This window comes from Nerophis lumbriciformis, linkage group LG23, assembly GCF_033978685.3.
Source record: "Nerophis lumbriciformis linkage group LG23, RoL_Nlum_v2.1, whole genome shotgun sequence".
In the NCBI taxonomy this organism is placed as follows: domain Eukaryota; kingdom Metazoa; phylum Chordata; class Actinopteri; order Syngnathiformes; family Syngnathidae; genus Nerophis; species Nerophis lumbriciformis.
In genome coordinates this window covers 2,250,001-2,272,151 of record NC_084570.2, presented here as the reverse complement: position 1 = coordinate 2,272,151, position 22,151 = coordinate 2,250,001, and the positions used below count along the sequence as shown (strand labels likewise).

At 40.8% G+C, this 22,151-nt stretch overlaps 2 protein-coding genes across 2 annotated transcripts in view; one reads left to right on the top strand and one right to left on the bottom strand.

The window, feature by feature from the left end:
- Nucleotides 1-10,124, top strand: part of ect2l (epithelial cell transforming 2 like) — a 41,856-nt gene extending 31,732 nt beyond the window's left edge. The window contains exons 17-22 of the mRNA XM_061985333.2: nt 2,250-2,323; nt 2,395-2,551; nt 4,465-4,530; nt 4,606-4,694; nt 9,362-9,534; nt 9,608-10,124. Of these exons, the coding sequence (XP_061841317.2) occupies nt 2,250-2,323; nt 2,395-2,551; nt 4,465-4,530; nt 4,606-4,694; nt 9,362-9,534; nt 9,608-9,738 (690 nt within the window). The 3' untranslated portion in view covers nt 9,739-10,124. The remainder of the gene's footprint in view (nt 1-2,249; nt 2,324-2,394; nt 2,552-4,464; nt 4,531-4,605; nt 4,695-9,361; nt 9,535-9,607) is intronic.
- A 4,173-nt stretch (nt 10,125-14,297) lies between these two features.
- filip1l (filamin A interacting protein 1-like) overlaps nt 14,298-22,151 on the bottom strand; it is a 14,256-nt gene continuing 6,402 nt past the window's right edge. Inside the window, exon 2 of the mRNA XM_072915852.1 lies at nt 14,298-14,752. Coding sequence (XP_072771953.1) covers nt 14,543-14,752 — 210 coding nt within the window. The 3' untranslated portion in view covers nt 14,298-14,542. The remainder of the gene's footprint in view (nt 14,753-22,151) is intronic.

Sequence of the window (22,151 nt, the reverse complement as noted above, 5' to 3'; positions counted from 1 at the left end):
CAGCAAACTTATACTAAAAACTAGTTTATTTTTTTTATTGGAAAGGCAACAAGGCAACCGCTTGTTACTTTAGGGGTCTCCTAGCCGCTCAGGCAAATCATATTGTCTAAAATGCATTTTTCCTTTGATAACATGACATCATCGCGCCAAGTGCGTGCTCTTTCAGTCAATTAGTGCGTGAGGAATATAAATATATATATATATATATATATATGTATGTGTGGGAAAAAAATCACAAGACTATTTCATCTCTACAGGCCTGTTTCATGAGGGAGGGTACCCTCAATCATCAGGAGATTTTAATGGGAGCATTCGCATACCATGGTTTGTATAGGGCACAGAGTGGGTGGGTACAGGCTGGCCTAGGGGCGTGGTGATTGGCTCATGTGTTACCTAGGAGGTGTTTCCGTCTATGGCGGCATGTTGTTACAATTTCGCTGCGCTTGTTGAGGGATGACAGGTCTGGACGGTAAATAATAAACAGTTTCTCTTTCAAGCATAGGTTGCATCTTTTATTACCACTATTGTAAGGTGTGCTGGATGCAAGAATTTGCCATGTTATTGAATATTCAACATTATTGTCTTTGAAGTCCCAAATGTGTTTGCTGAGTTCTGTGGTATTTCGCAGGTTTTTGTTCCTGAAAGAAGCCTTGTGATTGTTCCATCTGGTTTTGAATTCTCCCTCGGTTAATCCTACATATGTGTCGGATGTGTTAATGTCCTTGCGTATTGCCTTAGATTGGTAGACAACTGATGTTTGTAAGCACCCCCCGTTGAGAGGGCAATCAGGTTTCTTTCGGCAGTTACATCCTTTGTTGGTTTTGGAGTCGCTCTGTCTGGGGGTCGACGGCTCATTTGCAATTGTTTTGTTGTGGTTTGAGATGATTTGTCGTATATTGTTCATGCAGCTGTAGCTCAATTTAATGTTGTTCTTGTTGAATACTTTTCTTAGGGTGTTGTCTTTGGGAAAGTGTTTGTCAATCAGATTGAGGAATTTGTGTCCAATGTTCGTTGAGACGTTTTTGCTGTATGGGGGGTTGTACCAGATGATGTCGTTTCGTTTTCTGTTCTTTTTTGGCTGGTTTCCTGGCGTGGGTTCATAGGTGAGGGTGAAATTATATCCGCTTTCATCAAGGGCTTTTTGGTACGGGGGGGTTGCTTGGTCAAATTCAGCTTTGCTAGATGACAGCATCGATAGCCTTTTATTGATTCCGGTAGGTATTCTTTTCGTGGTGGTGGGTGGGTGGTTGCTGTCATGGTGCACGTATTGGAGTGTTGTGTTGGGTTTCGTGAATGGTTGGTAGCTGTTATTTCTCAGGTTGAAAGTGACGTCAAGGAAGTTGACGGTTTGCTTGTTGGCTTCAATCGTGATCCGTAGGCCGTTCTCTTTGAAAATTTGGCATATGCACTTCTTGGTATTCTCGCTGCTCCTTGGCGAGGCGCGACACACTGCCAGTCCGTCATTACGGTAAATACCAAGGTTCAGATTGAGGCTAGCGAGCTGGGAGAGGAGGAAACTCCCAACGAGTTCACACGTTTCTGCTCCGTCAAAACTTCCCATAGTGACGTCAAATGTCAATATATATATATATATATATATATATATATATATATATATATATATATACACACACACACACACACACACACAGCCTGGCCCCCGGCCAAAAAATGTTAATTGTAATTTTGAATAATTTACCTGAATGTGGATGAACTAGTTCTGTTCAAAATTGTTAGAAATGTCACATATTAAATGTTTAAATATTAACTGTCAGTTTACTGTACTGTGCCAACTGTACTACTATATGAGTACCTATTTTCTATTGTTTCATTGAAAATAAAACAGCAAAGTCCATCCGTTTTAATTATGAGATACAATTGTGTCAAAGTCATGATTTTTTTTTTTTCATGCTTGAAATAAGAAATGATTACTTTAAAAAAGTAGTTTTATACTTGTGAGTGTTGATGACACAGCTTTGCAACACTTGATATTCTAGTTTCAAGCATGTTTTACTCAATTTAGGTCATCAAATCTCAGCAACAAACTGTAATATCCTACTGAGATCATTTAGGACCAAAACCCTTAAAACAAGTAAAACACTCTAACATAAAATCTGTTTAGTGAGAAGAATTATCTTATCAGACAGAAAATAAGCAAATATCACCCTTATTTGAGATATTTAATCTTACTAAGATTTCAGTTTTTGCAGTGTGGCTTGTGTGTGATTGTATGTGTGTGTTTGTCTCAGCGTAGGGAAACAAAACCGGCGTTTCGAGCTTTCCTGAAGAGAACTGACAGGACTCTGACAACACACATGTTGAGGTGACACACTAGTGCGTGTGTGAGTGTGTGTGTATTTCTGTTTATGTGTGGGTGGGTCTCTGCTTGTGTAGTCTGCAGGAGCTGCTGCTGTGTCCGATGTGGAGAATCCAGGAGTACACAACTCTCTTACAAGCGCTCACCGTGCACACACACAGCGGTCACCCTGATCACACACACCTCTTGTCCGCCCTCAACACGTTGCAGCGATGCACGCAGTTCATCCAAGAGGTAGAACAACACACAAGCACACAGAGTTGGGATTGCCTAGAACAGGGGTCGGCAACCCAAAATGTTGAAAGAGCCATAATGGACTAAAAATACAAGAAAAAAATCTGGAGCCACAGAAAAATAAAAGCCTTATATAAGTCTTATAATGAAGGAAACACATGATGTAAATGTCTATATTATCTATATTAGCCTACTATCAAAGGCTGTTGCAAATCTTCGTTGACAGAAATATTGTATTTAATTTTTTATTCTACACATTTTTACAACATTGGAAAACATTAGTAAAACTTCTCAGAGGGTGAGATAACCCCTGGAAATGACTGTCTTAGAATGGCCCAAGGTATAGATGTGTGTGTCCAAGTTTAAGGAAACGGAAGGCTGTCTTCTTGTAATGGATTTATTACAATATTTGCAAGCTGGGTAACGTTTGCTGTGGTCTGGAACAACATGGCACACAAACAACTATCAGAAATGCAGTCAATATTACATACAGATAATGTGTCATGAGACATAATAATAATAATAATAATCATAGATTTTATTTGTAAAAAGCACTTTACATTGAGTAAACAACCTGAGTGCTACAGTGTATTAAAAAAAAAAAAAGAAAAAAAAAAAGATAATGAAAAATAAATAAAAATAAAAACTAGAACAGCCAAATAGCTAAAACTGTTAAGTGAAGTGAATTATATGTATATAGCGCTTTTCTCTAGTGACTCAAAGCACTTTTACATAGTGAAACACAATATCTAGGTGTGGCAAGGACACAACGGCAGTGACTAGGATGGCGGAAGCGGGGATTGAACCTGCGATCCTCAAGTTGCTGGCACGGCCCCTCTACCAACCAAGCTATACTGCCCCTAAAAAACTAGTATTCATTTATCTAAAAAAAGGCTGTTTTAAAAAGAAGGGTTTTCAAGCCTTTTTTAAAAGCATCCACAGTCTGTGGTGCCCTCAGGTGGTCAGGGAGAGCGTTCCACAGACTGGGAGCGGCGGAGCAGAAAGCCCGGTCTCCCATTGTTCGTAGCTTTGACCTCGGAGGTTGGAGGAGGTTAGTCTGTCCGGAGCGGAGGTGTCGTGTGGAGGATTTGGGGGTGAGCAGTTCTTTGAGGTAGAGGGGGGCATTTCCATGGAGGCACTGGTGGGTTAGTAGGGAGACTTTGAATTCAATCATGAGTGGAACAGGAGGCCAGTGAAGGGATTTGAGAGTTGGTGTGATATGGTCATATTTCCGCACTCTCATCGGGATCCTAGCAGCACTATTCTGTATGTATTGCAGCTTCTGGATGTTCTTGCTGGGGATCCCGACAAGAAGTGCGTTGCACATGCAAATATAAATTAAATACACAGAGGACATAAGTAAAGGAAATTAAATGAGCTCAAATATACCTACACATGAGGCATAATGATGCAATATGTACATACAGCTAGCCTAAATAGCATGTTAGCATCGATTAGCTTGCAGTCATGGATTGACCAAATATGCCTGATAAACACTCAAGTAGATCAATAAAATCAACAAAACTCGCCTTTGTGCATTCACGCACAGCACAAAATGTTTGGTGGACAAAATGAGACAAAGTAGGAGTGGCATAAAACATGTCTTTCTGTGGCAGCATCGGAGAAAGTTGTACCTGCAGACAAACTACGATGAGTTCAAGGATCGCTGAAATTAGTAGGACAAAATGATGCTTGCCAAATACTCTCATCAGTGAAGCGTGTTTAATATAAACAGTGGGATTTCTAACTATTAAGAAGGTTTGTGTCATGTTTGTCCTCCGACAGAAACTATAGTAAAACAAACACATCTTTGAAAAAGCTCCAGGGAGCCACTAAGGATGGCGCTGAGAGCAGCAGGTTGCTGACCCCTGGCCTAGAAGAACCTGAACTCAGGATGTTTTGTCTTTTTTCAGCTAAAGCGCAACTGTGAAAAAGATTGGCTGTTGGAGGAAACCCAAAAAATGATACAAGGCTGTCCGGTAAAACTGCATCTCTTTCTATTGTTTGATATTTAATAAAACAAGTAGGCAATTGTTAATGATTGTGTGTATCAGAGTCTCAGAGAGGGGAATCGACAGCTAATAACCAGTCAGGATGCTGCCATGGTCCAGAGTCCCAGTGAAGACATACCAGAGTCTCTCAGGTGGTGACTTCAGATTTATTAGAAGGTTTTTGATTGTTTGTATTATTGTCAATCACTGCCACTCAGATGAGGTTAATACATTTTTTCAGAATCTGAATAACAATCAGAGGTGGGTAGAATAGCCAGAAATTGTACTCAAGTAAGAGTACTGTTACTTTAGAGATTTATTACTCAAGTATAAGTAAGGAGTAGTCACCCAAATATTTACTTGAGTAAAAGTAAAAAGTACAGTGGGGCAAAAAAGTATTTAGTCAGCCACCGATTGTGCAAGTTCTCCCACTTAAAATGATGACAGAGGTCTGTAATTTTCATCATAGGTACACTTCAACTGTGAGAGACAGAATGTGAAAAAAAATCCAGGATTTCACATTGTAGGATTTTTAAAGAATTTATTTGTAAATTATGGTGGAAAATAAGTATTTGGTTAATAACAAAAATTCAGCACAATACTTTGCAATATAACCTTTGTTGGCAATAACAGAGGTCAAACGATTACTATAGGTCTTTACCAGGTTTGCACACACAGTAGCTGGTATTTTGGCCCATTCCTCCATGCAGATCTTCTCGAGAGCAGTGATGTTTTGGGGCTGTCGCCGAGCAACACGGACTTTCAACTCCCTCCACAGATTTTCTATGGGGTTGAGGTCTGGAGACTGGCTAGGCCACTTCAGGACTTTCAAATGCTTCTTACGGAGCCACTCCTTCGTTGCCTGTGCGGTGTGTTTGGGATCATTGTCATGCTGGAAGACCCAGCCACGTTTCATCTTCAAAGCTCTCACTGATAGAAGGAGGTTTTGGCTCAAAATCTCACGATACATGGCCCCATTCATTCTATCCTTAACACGGATCAGTCGGCCTGTCCCCTTAGCAGAAAAACAGCCCCAAAGCATGATGTTTCCACCCCCATGCTTCACAGTAGGTATGGTGTTCTTGGGATGCAACTCAGTATTCTTCTTCCTCCAAACACGACGAGTTGAGTTTATACCAAAAAGTTCTATTTTGGTTTCATCTGACCACATGACATTCTCCCAATCCTCTGCTGTATCATCCATGTGCTCTCTGGCAAACTTCAGACGGGCCTGGACATGCACTGGCTTAAGCAGGGGGACACGTCTGGCACTGCAGGATTTGATTCCCTGTCGGCGTAGTGTGTTACTGATGGTAACCTTTGTTACTTTGGTCCCAGCTCTCTGCAGGTCATTCACCAGGTCCCCCCGTGTGGTTCTGGGATTTTTGCTCACCGTTCTCATGATCATTTTGACCCCACGGGATGAGATCTTGCGTGGAGCCCCAGATCGAGGGAGATTATCAGTGGTCTTGTATGTCTTCCATTTTCTGATAATTGCTCCCACAGTTGATTTTTTCACACCAAGCTGCTTGCCTATTGTAGATTCACTCTTCACAGTCCGGTGCAGTTCTACAATTCTTTTCCTGGTGTCCTTTGACAGTTCTTTGGTCTTGGCCATAGTGGAGTTTGGAGTCTGACTGTTTGAGGCTGTGGACAGGTGTCTTTTATACAGATAACGAGTTCAAACAGGTGCCATTAATACAGGGTAACAAGTGGAGGACAGAAGAGCTTCTTAAAGAAGAAGTTACAGGTCTGTGAGAGCCAGAGATCTTCCTTGTTTGAAGTGACCAAATACTTATTTTCCACCATCATTTACAAATAAATTCTTTAAAAATCCTACAATGTGAAATCCTGGATTTTTTTTCACATTCTGTCTCTCACAGTTAAAGTGTACCTATGATGAAAATTACAGACCTCTGTCATCATTTTAAGTGGGAGAACTTGCACAATCGGTGGCTGACTAAATACTTTTTTGCCCCACTGTATGTTGTGAAAAAACTACTCAGGTACTGAGTAACTGATGAGTAACCTGTTTGTTTAATGATGACGGCAACAAATAATGCACAACAACATAAAAAAAGCAATGAGCAAATTCAGAGCCAGGAATATCTCTTAAGCAACTAAGACAATAATATATATTAAATAATAATACATTAACATAAAACAAATTAAAGGCCTACTGAAATGCGATTTTCTTATTTAAACGGTGATAGCAGGTCCATTCTATGTGTCATACTTGATCATTTTGCGATATTGCCATATTTTTGCTGAAAGGATTTAGTAGAGAACATCGACGATAAAGTTCGCAACTTTTGGTCGCTGATAAAAAAGCCTTGCCTGTACCGGAAGTAGCAGGCGAGTAGCGTGACGTCACAGGTTGTGGAGCTCCTCACATCCGCACATTGTTTACATTCATGGCCACCAGCAGCGAGAGCGATTCGGACTGAGAAAGCGACGATTTCCCCATTAATTTGAGCAAGGGTGAAAGATTTGTGGATGAGGAAAATAAGAGTGAAGGACTAGAGGGCAGTGGGAGCGATTCAGATAGGGAAGATGCTGTGAGAGGCGGGTGGGACCTGATATTCAGCTGGGAATGACTAAAACAGTCAATAAACACAAGACATATATATATATATATATACTCTATTAGCCACAACACAACCAGGCTTATATTTAATATGCCACAAATTAATCCCGCATAACAAACACCTCCCCCCTCCCGTCCATATAACCCGCCAATACAACTCAAACACCTGCACAACACACTCAATCCCACAGCCCAAAGTACCGTTCACCTCCCCAAAGTTCATACAGCACATATATTTCCCCAAAGTCCCCAAAGTTACGTACGTGACATGCACATAGCGGCACGCACGTACGGGCAAGCGATCAAATGTTTGGCAGCCGCAGCTGCATGCGTACTCACGGTATCGTGTCTGCGCATCCAACTCAAAGTCCTCCTGGTAAGAGTCTCTGTTGTCCCAGTTCTCCACAGGCCAATGGTAAAGCTTGACTGTCATCTTCCAGGAATGTAAACAATGAAACACCGGCTGTGTTATCCGGCACAACAGTCAAGGGGTGCATTCTACGGCGGGGGTGCGTTATCCGGCACAACACCTGCCGCAATACACCGCTTCCCACCTACAGTTTTCTTCTTTGCTGTCTCCATTGTTCATTGAACAAATTGCAAAAGATTCACCAACACAGATGTCCAGAATACTGTGGAATTTTGCGATGAAAACAGACGACTTAATAGCTGGCCACCATGCTGTCCCAAAATGTCCTCTACAATCCGTGACGTCACGCGCAGACGTCATCATACCGAGACGTTTTCAGCAGGATATTTCGCGCAAAATTTTAAATTGCACTTTAGTAAGCTAACCCGGCCGTATTGGCATGTGTTGCAATGTTAAGATTTCATCATTGATATATAAACTATCAGACTGCGTGGTCGGTACGAGTAGGTTTCAGTAGGCCTTTAAGGAAAATTGAGCCACAATAACTTAACAGCACCATAGGCTCAGTAGGCAGAGATTACAAAGGAAAATAACAAGTTAGCCTTTACGCAAACCATAAACTGATAGGTGTGGGCTGCACCTGGGAACACACTGTGCACTTCTGATTGGTGTTTGTATACATGCGTGTGTGTGTGTGTGTGCATTTGACAGTGATTCATAGCAGGGTCAGCCTACGGTGACAGCCAAAATATCTACTAGCGTTACTGTGCTTCCTCAAATTTGACGTTGAGTTCATGTAAGCTTAAGCTTGTTGCCACTGAAACTCTTTGTGCAGTTAATCACGTGACCGCCTGGCTCTGTTTGATTGGTGAAACGGAGTCAAGCGTCACCAGTGACTGCATTTGATTGGTGAAACGCAGGCATGCGATAGATCCTACTTTGAAGGTCTGTCTGACAAACCAAAACAAACAAAGCGTGCATTAACAGATCGATAAAAATCAGTAGCGAGCTGAATGTAGATAAATGGAGCGGAGTAAAAGTAGCGTTTCTTCTCTATAAATATACTCAAGTAAAAGTAAAAGTATGTTGCATTAAAACTATACTCTTAGAAGTACAATTTATCCCAAAAGTTACTCAAGTAGATGTAACGGAGTAAATGTATCACCTCTGATAACAATCAAAACATTTAAGTCCCATCTCAAAACTCATTTGTATACTCTAGCCTTTGAATAGCCCCCCTTTTTTAGACCAGTTGATCTGCCGTTTCTTTTCTTTTCTCCTCTGCTCCCCCCTATCCCTTGTGGAGGGGAAGACACACAGATCCGGTGGCCATGGATGGGGTGCTGGCTGTCCGGGGTCGGGACCCGGGGTGGACCGCTCGCCTGTATATTGGTTGGGAACATCTCTGCGCTGCTGACCCGTCTCCGCTCGGGATGGTTTCCTGCTGACCCCACTGTGGACTGGACTCTTACTGTTATGCTGGATCCACTATGGACTGGACTCTCACAATATTATGTTAGACCCACTCGACATCCATTGCATTCGGTCTCCCTAGAGGGGGGGGGTTACCCACATATGCGGTCCTCTCCAAGGTTTCTCATAGTCATTCACATCGACGTCCCACTGGGGTGAGTTTTTCCTTGCTCTTATGTGGGCTATACCGAGGATGTCGTTGTGGCTTGTGCAGCCCTTTGAGACACTTGTGATTTAGGGCTATATAAATAAACATTGATTGATTGATTGATTGATTGAATATAGGATAACCATACTGTACATATTCAATGCAATCGCCATGTAGAATATGAGCATTGCTGCAAAAGTTCATGTTTCATCCTATAAAATAACGTGTGGCCACACTATAGGATCTTTGAGCATGTGGCGGATGTTGGCCTCTTCCTGTTCACGGATGCACTGGTGTTGACACGGAGGAAAAAGCAACACACGCCGTTCACCGTGGTGCACAGGAGCACGCATACCTTCCTGGCATCCGTAGAGCTCGCCAGCCTCGCCGTGAGGAACATCTTAAACTCACGCTGTAAGTATTCCGACAAAGAATCAATCACGCCGCCGCTCTTTTTGTTGAACCGCTTATTAAACTTCCTGTCTAGACGTGAGCCACGCCTTCGTCCTGGAGGGTCCCTGTCGGTCGTGGGTGTGCACCACCGAGCACGGGGAGGAGATGGAGCACTTCCTGTGTGTGCTGAGAAGCACCATGCAGACAGCCCTGACAATGTCGTGATCAGCGGCGGAGAGAACTGTAGCGCTTCCAGACTGACACTGAAGAAGGTTGTAGAGTGAATACACATTGGCGTTGTTAGGCCTATTTTAAAAATATTCTTAAGCCCCCCTAAATAATTTGGTGTTTTTTTGGTTTTTTTTACAAATAAATGCCGACATATTCATTATAAAATGGCCCAAATATGAGTTTAAATAAATAATCATATAACCTGTTATTATTCACTCAGTTTCCCCTCACTTCGTAGCGTAAGGTAGAGAGCCCCTTTCGTGCGTCGGTATCCAATCCATTCCACTTGTTCATATAGAAAATGCCCACATCACTCAAATTCCAGCCCGCATTTTCTCTGCGACCTTGCTTGCGGTCCTGCAGGTGTACGAAGCACATTATCTTCCTTTACAATGAGTGAAGCTGCACGACACCTTGTGTGTGCAATTGTAAATCATTTATTTTTTAAGTTTTGTGTTTCTTGTAGAATCTATATAAAGTAATATACATAAGCCTATTGTTAAAATAATGAAAAAAACATCATTAAATATATTTGTTTTACTGTATTGTTACATTAATAGCTGTTTTATTATTATAGGATGGCTTGTTAAACATTTAATAGGATTTTCAGAGGGAGGAAAAACCAAGACATTTAATATAGAATGTAAAATGAATAAATACATAAAACGAAAAAGAAAATATATGGTTAAAAGTCATCGTCCCGGGGAGCATTTCATTTCGTCCCGTGCATTTAAAAAAAAAAATAATAATAACAATGAATAATTTCTAAGTCTTTGTTAGCCGTTTGTGAAGTTTTGTGCTCGTGCGTAACATTCGCTCGCATCCTGTGCATCTCCTGGGGGCAAAGCCCCCCCTGTCCTTAAAAGCTAGTGACGCCCCTGTGAATACGCATCGTTTTCAATATACAGTCGTGGTCAAAAGCTTACATACACTTGTAAAGAACATAATGTCATGGCCAATGTTCCCTCTAATTGTTCATGTGTGTGAGCATAGGCAAAAACTCCCTGAGCATTCAGCGGAGCCCATGTGAGCAACATCAGACGTGCACACTGTGGCTACACCAGCAGCACACCCGTCCCAAACCTGACTAAGTCCCCACCCCATCGCAGAGCCAACACAGATAGACAGACAACATTCTCTTATTATTATAATCAAATGACAGCTGTCATTTCCATGAGGTATATTTTCTAATATAAGAGTTTAGGCCCACTTACAATGACACTAACAAAAAATATTGTTTTTCATGAACTGTGTACTTGTATTGTTTGTTTGGGTGGAGGTCCTGCTTTGGAAATAGTTTGTACCCCTTTCAGACATTGCATTTAGTTCCCATTAAAACATTCACATGTTGCACAATGAGATGTAAGCAGGGGATCATGTGTACATTCCTGCAACTTCCTGTTTGTAAAAAATATATTTTTATTAGAATTTATTTAATATACTAACAGCATTTCATGATTAATATTTATAAATTAAGATTCCTAATAAATGACACTAGAATAAGCACACATTTGATTGGTAAATCATAGTGTAACGACCTGGAATGACACTTTATGTGTGGTGTTGGAGTTGTCCGACTTTTTGTGTGGCTGTAAACGCAGCACTGGCTAAGTGCCATACGTGCATGTGTTGGCGCAAGTGAGAAAGAGCGAGCGGCTGCTGTTGATATGTCAGGGCCAGCAAGGCCTTCTCTGATAGCCTAACATAACCAGAAATCATGATCATAAATAAAGATAAAAGTCATTTTTTATTTACTTTCCCTAAATATCTAAAAGTATTGAAGTCAATTGTGAAGTGAATTATATAGCGCTTTTCTTTAGTGACTCAAAGCGCTTTACAAAGTGAAACCCAATATCTAAGTTACATTTTTAAACCAGTGTGGGTGGCACTGGGAGCAGGTGGGTAAAGTGTCTTGCCCAAGGACACAACGGCAGTGACTAGGATGGCAGAAGCGGGGATTGAACCTGCAACCCTCAAGTTGCTGGCAAGGCCACTCTACCAACCGAGCTATACCGGTTGGTAGAGTGGCCAACCGGCCACTAACATAATATTCTCTTCATGTCATGTTTTTAGGTTAGAGTTTGTATCCAATCAGAATTCAGCTATCTTATGTTGCCATGCTGTACCAAATCTGCCCGGGGCCTTCAGAATCAACAATGCGGGCGTCTGTGCACTGTAAGTGAATGGGCACATACAGTTGATAGACACTTGCAATAGCCAATCAGATCACGAGTTGTTGTCAGTAAGCCCTTCTAGCTGGCCCTGACATTTACGCGTCCTGTGATTGGATACTCACTTGGGAGTCCCAAGTGAGTATCCAATCACAAGTTGCGAAAACACCAAGTGGCACTGGAGCCATAGAAAGCCACAGAAAACTCACGGGTGCAATAACAACGACGATAAAGTGTTTGTCTCACACCTAGTAATCCGGCGGTGAAATGGTTTTCCCGCCACTTTCACACGAATCAACCGACTACGACGGGTACCACTGGCTTATACGGCGTTGGATGGGTGCTACAAATTGTGAGTTCAAATATTGTATCTATTTATTTTTTCTTCATTTGTTTAATACAATTCTTCTCATTTTGACAGTACCACGTAAGATATGTTTTAATTGCTGATGCGGGTTTATTGAATGTTAAATGCGCCAAAAAAATAGAGTGTTTTGTACACTGTTGAGGGGATTCAATGCTGAACGCAAATGTGTTTCTGTATCGTATTTCCAGCCGTGTCCATGTGGTGACATACAGGTAAAAGCCAGTAAATTAGAATATTTTGAAAAACTTGATTTATTTCAGTAATTGCATTCAAAAGGTGTAACTTGTACATTATATTTATTCATTGCACACAGACTGATGCATTCAAATGTTTATTTCATTTAATTTTGATGATTTGAAGTGGCAACAAATGAAAATCCAAAATTCCGTGTGTCACAAAATTAGAATATTACTTAAGGCTAATACAAAAAAGGGATTTTTAGAAATGTTGGCCAACTGAAAAGTATGAAAATGAAAAATATGAGCATGTACAATACTCAATACTTGGTTGGAGCTCCTTTTGCCTCAATTACTGCGTTAATGCGGCGTGGCATGGAGTCGATGAGTTTCTGGCACTGCTCAGGTGTTATGAGAGCCCAGGTTGCTCTGATAGTGGCCTTCAACTCTTCTGCGTTTTTGGGTCTGGCATTCTGCATCTTCCTTTTCACAATACCCCACAGATTTTCTATGGGGCTAAGGTCAGGGGAGTTGGCGGGCCAATTTAGAACAGAAATACCATGGTCCGTAAACCAGGCACGGGTAGATTTTGCGCTGTGTGCAGGCGCCAAGTCCTGTTGGAACTTGAAATCTCCATCTCCATAGAGCAGGTCAGCAGCAGGAAGCATGAAGTGCTCTAAAACTTGCTGGTAGACGGCTGCGTTGACCCTGGATCTCAGGAAACAGAGTGGACCGACACCAGCAGATGACATGGCACCCCAAACCATCACCCAACCATGCAAATTTTGCATTTCCTTTGGAAATCGAGGTCCCAGAGTCTGGAGGAAGACAGGAGAGGCACAGGATCCACGTTGCCTGAAGTCTAGTGTAAAGTTTCCACCATTAAGTGTTTTGGTCCTAAATGATGTCAGTAAGATATTACAGCTTGTTGCTGAGATTTGATGACCTATATTAAGTAAAACATGCTTGAAACTAGAATATCGACTGTTGCAAAGCTGTGTCATCAACACTCACAAGTATAAAACTACTTTTTTAAAGTAATCATTTCTTACTTCAAGCATGAAATAAAATAATCCTGACTTTGACACAATTGTGTCTCATAATTAAAACAAGACTTTGCTGTTTTATTTTCAATGAAACAATAGAAAATAGGTACTCATGTAGTAGTACAGTTGGCACAGTACAGTAAACTGACAGTAAATATTTAAACATTTGACATTTCAAACAATTTTGAACAGAAATAGTTCATGCACATTAAGATAAATTCCTCAAAATTACAATTAAAAACATTTTGGCCGGGGGCCGGGCTGTATATATGCGCACTAATTGACTGAAAGAGCACGCACTTGGCGCGATGATATCATGTTATCCATGGAAAAATGCATTTTTAGACCATATAATTTTCCTGAGCGGCTTATAGACCCCGAGAGTAACAAGCGGTTGCCTTGTTGCCTTTCCATTAAGAACAATAGATTAGTTTTTAGTGTAAGTTTGCTGGTTTCAAGAAATGTAATGCCGAGCGCATATCATTATGTCAAGATAATGGCACTAGCATTTACTTAATTTAAGAATATTTTTCAACATATTGAGCAAAAAGGTCTTTTTTTTCTACCAAGAAAAGTGCACTTGTTATTAGTAAGAATATACTTATTCTAAGGTATTTTGGGGTTCATTGAAGTTAGCTAATTTGACTTGTTTTGGAAAGTCTTGACAAGCCAAATTTTCTTGTTCTATTGGCAGATAATTTTGCTTAGTTCAAATAAAATACCCCTCATTTTTGTATTTTTTCTTCTTGTTTTTGAACACTGACTTTTTGCAGTGTAGGTGAGAAACGCACAACAGGCCACTGTGTTCAAGGTATAAAAAAGTCTTTATTGAGTACATTATTGCAACTTACCTTCATAAAAAAAAATCAAGTTTCGTCTCGAAACATGAGATTTGTAACTGATAAAAAATAAATGCAAATTCTCAGAATTTCCTATTAGCAAGTAGCTTCATTTCTATCACTCTGATTTCTACCGACGCTAAATGACCTAAATCAGATCATGCATGCTGTGATACATCTGTGTTCTCTCTCTGTCACTTCAGAGTCTACGGTTGGAGAGGTTTGGATTGTTGTTGCCGTGTGCTGCAGGCGTGTGCCCGGCCTGGTCTTTGACTGTGCTTATCGGGCCGTGCGGTGACCCGCTCCTGTTCTGCGACGCCCAGTTGGTGCCCGTCCCTTTCAGGGAAGTGTAGCCCTTTGGTTTGGGGATCCGCGTCGGGCCCGAGCGTCGGAATGTTTCTAGAGGTATCTGGAAGTGGAGACAAAGTGATGAGCGATGCATGCAACAGTTTAAAATGTAACAGTTGAAATACTAAAAGTTGACCTCTAGATGGCACCAAACACTGAGTAACACAAGAAGTGTTCATGGCATTATTAATACTTCTGTCTATCATTATTGTGTGTCCTAAAATGGTATTTTGTTATGTATGTGATATAGTCTTCATAACATTGTAAGCCCTAAATAGTTGCAATTCATATTTAGTTTATTTGCCAGTGGCACATTTACAGTCTTCCTGAACATACCACGGTTTTTGTAGGACCCACTACCGAGCAGAACAACCTTAAATAACTTGCTCAACTTCATGCAGGCTTTTTAGGGGAAATGTCTATTCTTGAATGAGATGTCGATACCCAGCAACAGCAACTTGTCCACCCTGCTGGGTTTTTTTTTACGTGCAGCTGAGTCAAAGTGGAAGTCCTTTCATCAATCATATTTTGACAGTTCTACCGTCTGGCTGTGACATAACAGCAGTGTTTAGGTTTTTTGAGATTTAAAAAAAAAAAAAAGTAGCTAAAATCCCTCAGCACACTGCAAAAAGTCAGTGTTCAAAAACAATACAGGTAAAAGCCAGTAAATTAGAATATTTTGAAAAACTTGATTTATTTCAGTAATTGCATTCAAAAGGTGTAACTTGTACATTATATTTATTCATTGCACACAGACTGATGCATTCAAATGTTTATTTCATTTAATTTTGATGATTTGAAGTGGCAACAAATGAAAATCCAAAATTCCGTGTGTCACAAAATTAGAATATTACTTAAGGCTAATACAAAAAAGGGATTTTTAGAAATGTTGGCCAACTGAAAAGTATGAAAATGAAAAATATGAGCATGTACAATACTCAATACTTGGTTGGAGCTCCTTTTGCCTCAATTACTGCGTTAATGCGGCGTGGCATGGAGTCGATGAGTTTCTGGCACTGCTCAGGTGTTATGAGAGCCCAGGTTGCTCTGATAGTGGCCTTCAACTCTTCTGCGTTTTTGGGTCTGGCATTCTGCATCTTCCTTTTCACAATACCCCACAGATTTTCTATGGGGCTAAGGTCAGGGGAGTTGGCGGGCCAATTTAGAACAGAAATACCATGGTCCGTAAACCAGGCACGGGTAGATTTTGCGCTGTGTGCAGGCGCCAAGTCCTGTTGGAACTTGAAATCTCCATCTCCATAGAGCAGGTCAGCAGCAGGAAGCATGAAGTGCTCTAAAACTTGCTGGTAGACGGCTGCGTTGACCCTGGATCTCAGGAAACAGAGTGGACCGACACCAGCAGATGACATGGCACCCCAAACCATCACCCAACCATGCAAATTTTGCATTTCCTTTGGAAATCGAGGTCCCAGAGTCTGGAGGAAGACAGGAGAGGCACAGGATCCACGTTGCCTGAAGTCTAGTGTAAAGTTTCCACCATCAGTGATGGTTTGGGGTGCCATGTCATCTGCTGGTGTCGGTCCACTCTGTTTCCCTTTTTTGTATTAGCCTTAAGTAATATTCTAATTTTGTGACACACGGAATTTTGGATTTTCATTTGTTGCCACTTCAAATCATCAAAATTAAATGAAATAAACATTTGAATGCATCAGTCTGTGTGCAATGAATAAATATAATGTACAAGTTACACCTTTTGAATGCAATTACTGAAATAAATCAAGTTTTTCAAAATATTCTAATTTACTGGCTTTTACCTGTATATACAAAAATGAGGGGTATTTTATTTGAACTAAGCAAAATTGTCTGCCAATAGAACAAGAAAATTTGGCTTGTCAAGACTTTCCAAAACAAGTAAAATTAGCTAACCTCAATGAACCCAAAAATACCTTAAAATAGGTATATTCTCTCTAATAACAACTGTACTACTATATGAGTATGTGTTTTCTATTGTTTCATTGAAAATAAAACAGCAAAGTCCATTTGGCTGTCATCTGTTTTAATTATGAGACACAATTGTGTCAAAGTCATGATTTTTTTTTTTCATGCTTGAAATAAGAAATTATGACTTTAAAAAAGTAGTTTTATACTTGTGAGTGTTGATGACACAGCTTTGCAACAGTTGATATTCTAGTTTCAAGCATGTTTTACTCAATATAGGTCATCAAATCTCAGCAACAAGCTGTAATATCTTACTGAGATCATTTAGGACCAAAACCCTTAAAACAAGTAAAACACTCTAACATAAAATCTGCTTAGTGAGAAGAATTATCTTATCAGACAGAAAATAAGCAAATATCACCCTTATTTGAGATATTTAATCTTACTTAGATTTCAGTTTTTGCAGTGCAGGAATAATAAATGTAACTTTCACTGCAGCTGAATAATCAAAAATATGTGTCCAAACTCGCTGATAATTCCGAGTGGGATCAGCGGACACTGGTCACATGCTAGCATTGTACATTTTAGTTTGTTTACATTTGATGAGGGCTATTCTCAATGTAAAAATATAAACACAATATTTAAACTAGTTCCCTATACTTAAGTTCCTGTACGTTTTACACTATTGAATGGAGACAAGTCAAACAATAGTGCCAGGAGGAAAACAGCCGCTCAGGCTGAAAAGTGTCCTCTGAGGCTATCCACAAGCTCATTAATTGGCTTTCTGGGGATGTCTTCTTGCCAACGTGACAACGGTTGACAGCACGCAGCAGCTGACCAATCAGCGGTCAGATGCTGATAAGAGCAAGTTGGCCTCCACAATATGAATCGCCAACAATTAAGACCATAAAACAATCCAAACAAGAGGGAGTCTATAGTGCGCCACTGAAACGTAGTTATGTTGTTTTGGTTCGATTCCCAGCCAGTACATACAAGGTAAACATTAAACTAAATCATAATGCGATCTCAAAAAGCAAAAATAGTTATATAATTATCTTAACTGTGTTCATTTGTAAAATTTGTAAAAAAAAAATATTAAAAAAAACAAAAAACATGGCCCCTCTACACAATCCAGTTCTGGAGTACACACTTCGACCTTGAGTACATAATATCTAAACAAAAGAAAACACTACCCTTATTTAAATCCTTTGGTGGGTAGGGGTTGCCCTCAAAGTTCTCTTGTGTCCATGGACTTATTCCCTGGATGTGTAAACATTAACAAAAAAAAGGGACATGGGGGAAATTTTATTTTTTATAATTTATAATTATTATTTTTGTATATTTTTTTTAGACATGTATCCCGTGCGCATGAGAAACTTTTTATAAAGTTATAAAAAAAATAAAAATAATTTTAATAAAAAAATAAAAATAAAATTTAGACATGTTTCTCGTGCGCACAAGAAACTTTTTATAAAGTTATAAAAAAAGAAAAAAAATTTCATTATTTTAAATTGTTTTATTATTATTTTTAGACATTTATCTCGTGCGCACGAGAAACTATCTTGTGCGCAAAAGAAAGTTTCTCGTGTGCACGAGACACATGTTTAAAAAAAATAAATAAATTAAAAAAAATTTAAATTATTATTTTTTTTATAACTTTATAAAAAGTTTCTCGTGCGCACGAGATACATGTCTAAAAAATAAAAAATAATACAATTATTATTATTTTTTTTTATAACTTTATAAAAAGTTTCTCATGCGCATGAGATACATGTCTAAAAAAATAAATAATTAAATTATTGTTTTTTTTTATAACTTTATAAATAGTTTCTCGTGCGCATGAGATACATGTCTAAAAAAATAAAAATAAATAAAAAAATAAAAAAATATTATTATTATTTTTTATAACTTTATAAAAAGTTTCTCGTGCGCACGAGAAACATGTCTAAAATTATTTTTTTATAACTTTATAAAAATGTCTAAAAAAAAAAAAAAATGTTTTCCCCCATGTCCCTTTAGGGGCTCCGTATATAGGGATGCATATCGTTAGGATTTTATCGATACATATACCAATATCAATATTCCTTATCGATACAAGTATTCATCGATACTCTTATCGATACTACATGTAATTGGTGTAAATAAAGATATGAAAAAATGCATTTATTATAACCATTTTATTAGCACAAAAGGTTGTGCACCACCATCATCATGTAACATCTCACAGCGCGGAAGTTTTTTTTATCAACACCTGCTTTTTTTAAGTCGTAAACAATTAGTTAAATATGTTTGCAGTGCAAGGTAAAATGCAGTTGTTATGTCATCATCTTGTAAAGGCAACACAGATCCATCACTGTGTTCCTATTCATTACCGTTACACTCCACTGGAAATAGTATTAATGTATGGCATTCATGTGGAGAGCACAGACTTTTTACATGATATATCATATCAAATATGTCAAATACATCAAGACAGTACCTCCAAAGACATGCACCTGGGGATAGGTTGATTGGCAACAATAAATTGGCCCTAGTGTGTGAATGTTGTCTGTCTATCTGTGTTGGCCCTGACCTCAAAAGGGATAAGCGGTAGAAAATGGATGGATGGAAATCAATACAATCAATTAGCGTGTTAGGTGGGGATGCATTTAAGCAAGGTGTGGCGCGATGGAGTGTCGTCAGACGGCGACTATAGAGACCTGTCATCTGATACCATCTTGCTTTGTTTAGAGCAGAGGTGTCAAACTCAAGGCCCGGGTGCCAGACTGGCCCGCGACATCATTTTATCTGGCCCGAAAACGCCTGGAAATGATATGTGTCAAAGTACTTAATATTTTCTCACTAAATGTAATTTTATTTTATTTTTTTTGACAGCAAAAATATAAGTACTGCTTAAAATTGCATACCTTTTAAACTTTAATAGTATCCAATATTGCAACAAATATTACAGTATATTATCATGCTTTCCTGAGGCAGCGGACAGGTACCGACAGGCCAAGCAACTCGGACATGGGAGGAGTTCGGGGAAGCCATGGAAAACGACTTCCGGACGGCTTCGAAGTGATTCTGGACCACCATCCGCCGCCACAGGAAGGGGAAGCAGTGAACTGTCAACACCGTGTATGATGGTGTTCTGCTGACCTCGACTGCGGATGTTGTGGCTTGGTGGAGGGAATACTTCAAAGACCTCCTCAATCCTACCAGCACGTCTTCCTATGAGGAAGCAGTGCCTGGGGAATCTGTGGTGGGCTCTCCTATTTCTGGGGCTGAGGTCGCTGAGGTAGTTAAAAAGCTCCTCGGTGGCAAGGCCCCGGGGGTGGATGAGATCCGCCCGAAGTTCCTTAAGGCTCTGGATGCTGTGGGGCTGTCTTGGTTGACAAGACTCTGCAGCATCGCGTGGACATCGGGGGCGGTACCTCTGGATTGGCAGACCGGGGTGGTGGTTCCTCTCTTTAAGAAGGGGAACCGGAGGATGTGTTCCAACTATCGTGGGATCACACTCCTCAGCCTTCCTGGTATGGTCTATTCAGGTGTACTGGAGAAGAGGCTACGCCGGATAGTCGAATCTCGGATTCAGGAAACACAGTGTGGTTTTCGTCCTGGTCGTGGAACTGTGGACCAGCTCTATACTCTCGGCAGGGTCCTTGAGGGTGCATGGGAGTTTACCCAACCGGTCTACATGTGCTTTGTGGACTTGGAAAAGGCATTCGACCGTGTCCCTCGGGAAGTCCTGTAAGGAGTGCTCAGAGAGTATGGGGTATCAGACTGTCTGATTGTGGCGGTCCACTCCCTGTACGATCAGTGTCAGAGCTTGGTCCGCATTGCCGGCAGTAAGTCAGACACGTTTCCAGTGAAGGTTGGACTTCGCCAAGGCTGCCCTTTGTCACCGATTCTGTTCATAACTTTTATGGACAGAATTTCTAGGCGCAGTCAAGGCGTTTGAGGGGATCTGGTTTGGTGGCTGCAGGATTAGGTCTCTGCTTTTTGCCGATGATGTGGTCCTGATGGCTTCATCTGGCCAGGATCTTCAGCTCTCACTGGATCGGTTCGCAGCCGAGTGTGAAGCGACTCAGATGAGAATCAGCACCTCCAAGTCCGAGTCCATGGTTCTCGCCCGGAAAAGGGCGGAGTGCCATCTCCGGGTTGGGGAGGAGACCCTGCCCTAAGTGGAGGAGTTCAAGAACCTCGGAGTCTTGTTCACGAGTGAGGGAAGAGTGGATCGTGAGATCGACAGACGGATCGGTACGGCGTTGTCAGTAATGCGGACGCTGTATCGATCCGTTGTGGTGAAGAAGGAGCTGAGCCGGAAGGCAAAGCTCTCAATTTACCGGTCGATCTACGTTCCCATCCTCACCTATGGTCATGAGCTTTGGGTTATGACCGACAGGACAAGATCACGGGTACAAGCGGCCGAAATTAGTTTCCTTCGCCGGGTGGCGGGGCTCTCCCTTAGAGATCGGGTGAGAAGCTCTGCCATCCGGGGGGAGCTCAAAGTAAAGCCGCTGCTCCTCCACATCGAGAGGAGCCAGATGAGGTGGTTCGGGCATCTGGTCAGGATGCCACCCGAACGCCTCCCTAGGGAAGTGTTTAGGGCACGTCCAACCGGTAGGAGGCCACGGGGAAGACCCAGGACACGTTGGGAAGACTATGTCTCCCGGCTGGCCTGGGAACGCCTCGGGATCCCCCGGGAAGAGCTGGACGAAGTGGCTGGGGAGAGGGAAGTCTGGGCTTCCCTGCTTAGGCTGCTGCCCCCCCATTATCATCATTTCATGACCCAAGCAAAACACTTTTTACACTTTTATACTGAAATTAATACACCTACAACTTATTAAATAAAAACATAAAAAAAACTACCCGCAGTGGTAAAGTTTAGATCCATGAACGAAAGAAGAAAGTGAATGAATGTGTATAATTTAATACATTTACATATGTATACACATTTGTTTTTTTAAATGAATTAAGTAACGTTTATGACAACCTTTTTCCAGAAGACAATATAGAATGTGAGATATAACAGGATAATGCATACGTTTATCATTTGTTTTCAAAACGCTTAAAAAAAAGTGGTCCCCCAAAAATTTACTGTTGAAAATTCCTATCGCCAACACTGCTGTCAACAGAGGAGAAAAAATGCTTTATTTAAATAAATATATTATTTATAAAGCAAGTTTGAGTATCATTGGCAAATGTCACCTAGTCCCGGCCTTGGCCTTGGCACGCATATATGTGTCCTCTTTTAGGGATTTCACAATATGGTCAGCCTACGCTATATGTTTGGAAAAAGTGCCCCCCCGCCTCCCAGTGTTATCATTATTTTATCGCCCCCGCTGATCACCATGATTACTGCCGTCCATTCCGAAAGCGTCAGTGCAGCTGTTGAGGAAAGTTTGTGTCTTCAAACCGAAATGAGTCACAGATATCAGACCCAGCTGCTCCCAGCTTTTAGGCCTCCGCGCTAATAAATAGCATCTTGTTTAGACTGCATCATCTCTTCCCACCCAGAACTGTCAAGGATCCAGTTCCTCCATCTGCGCCGCTTCCTGCTTGTTAAATTTAATGCC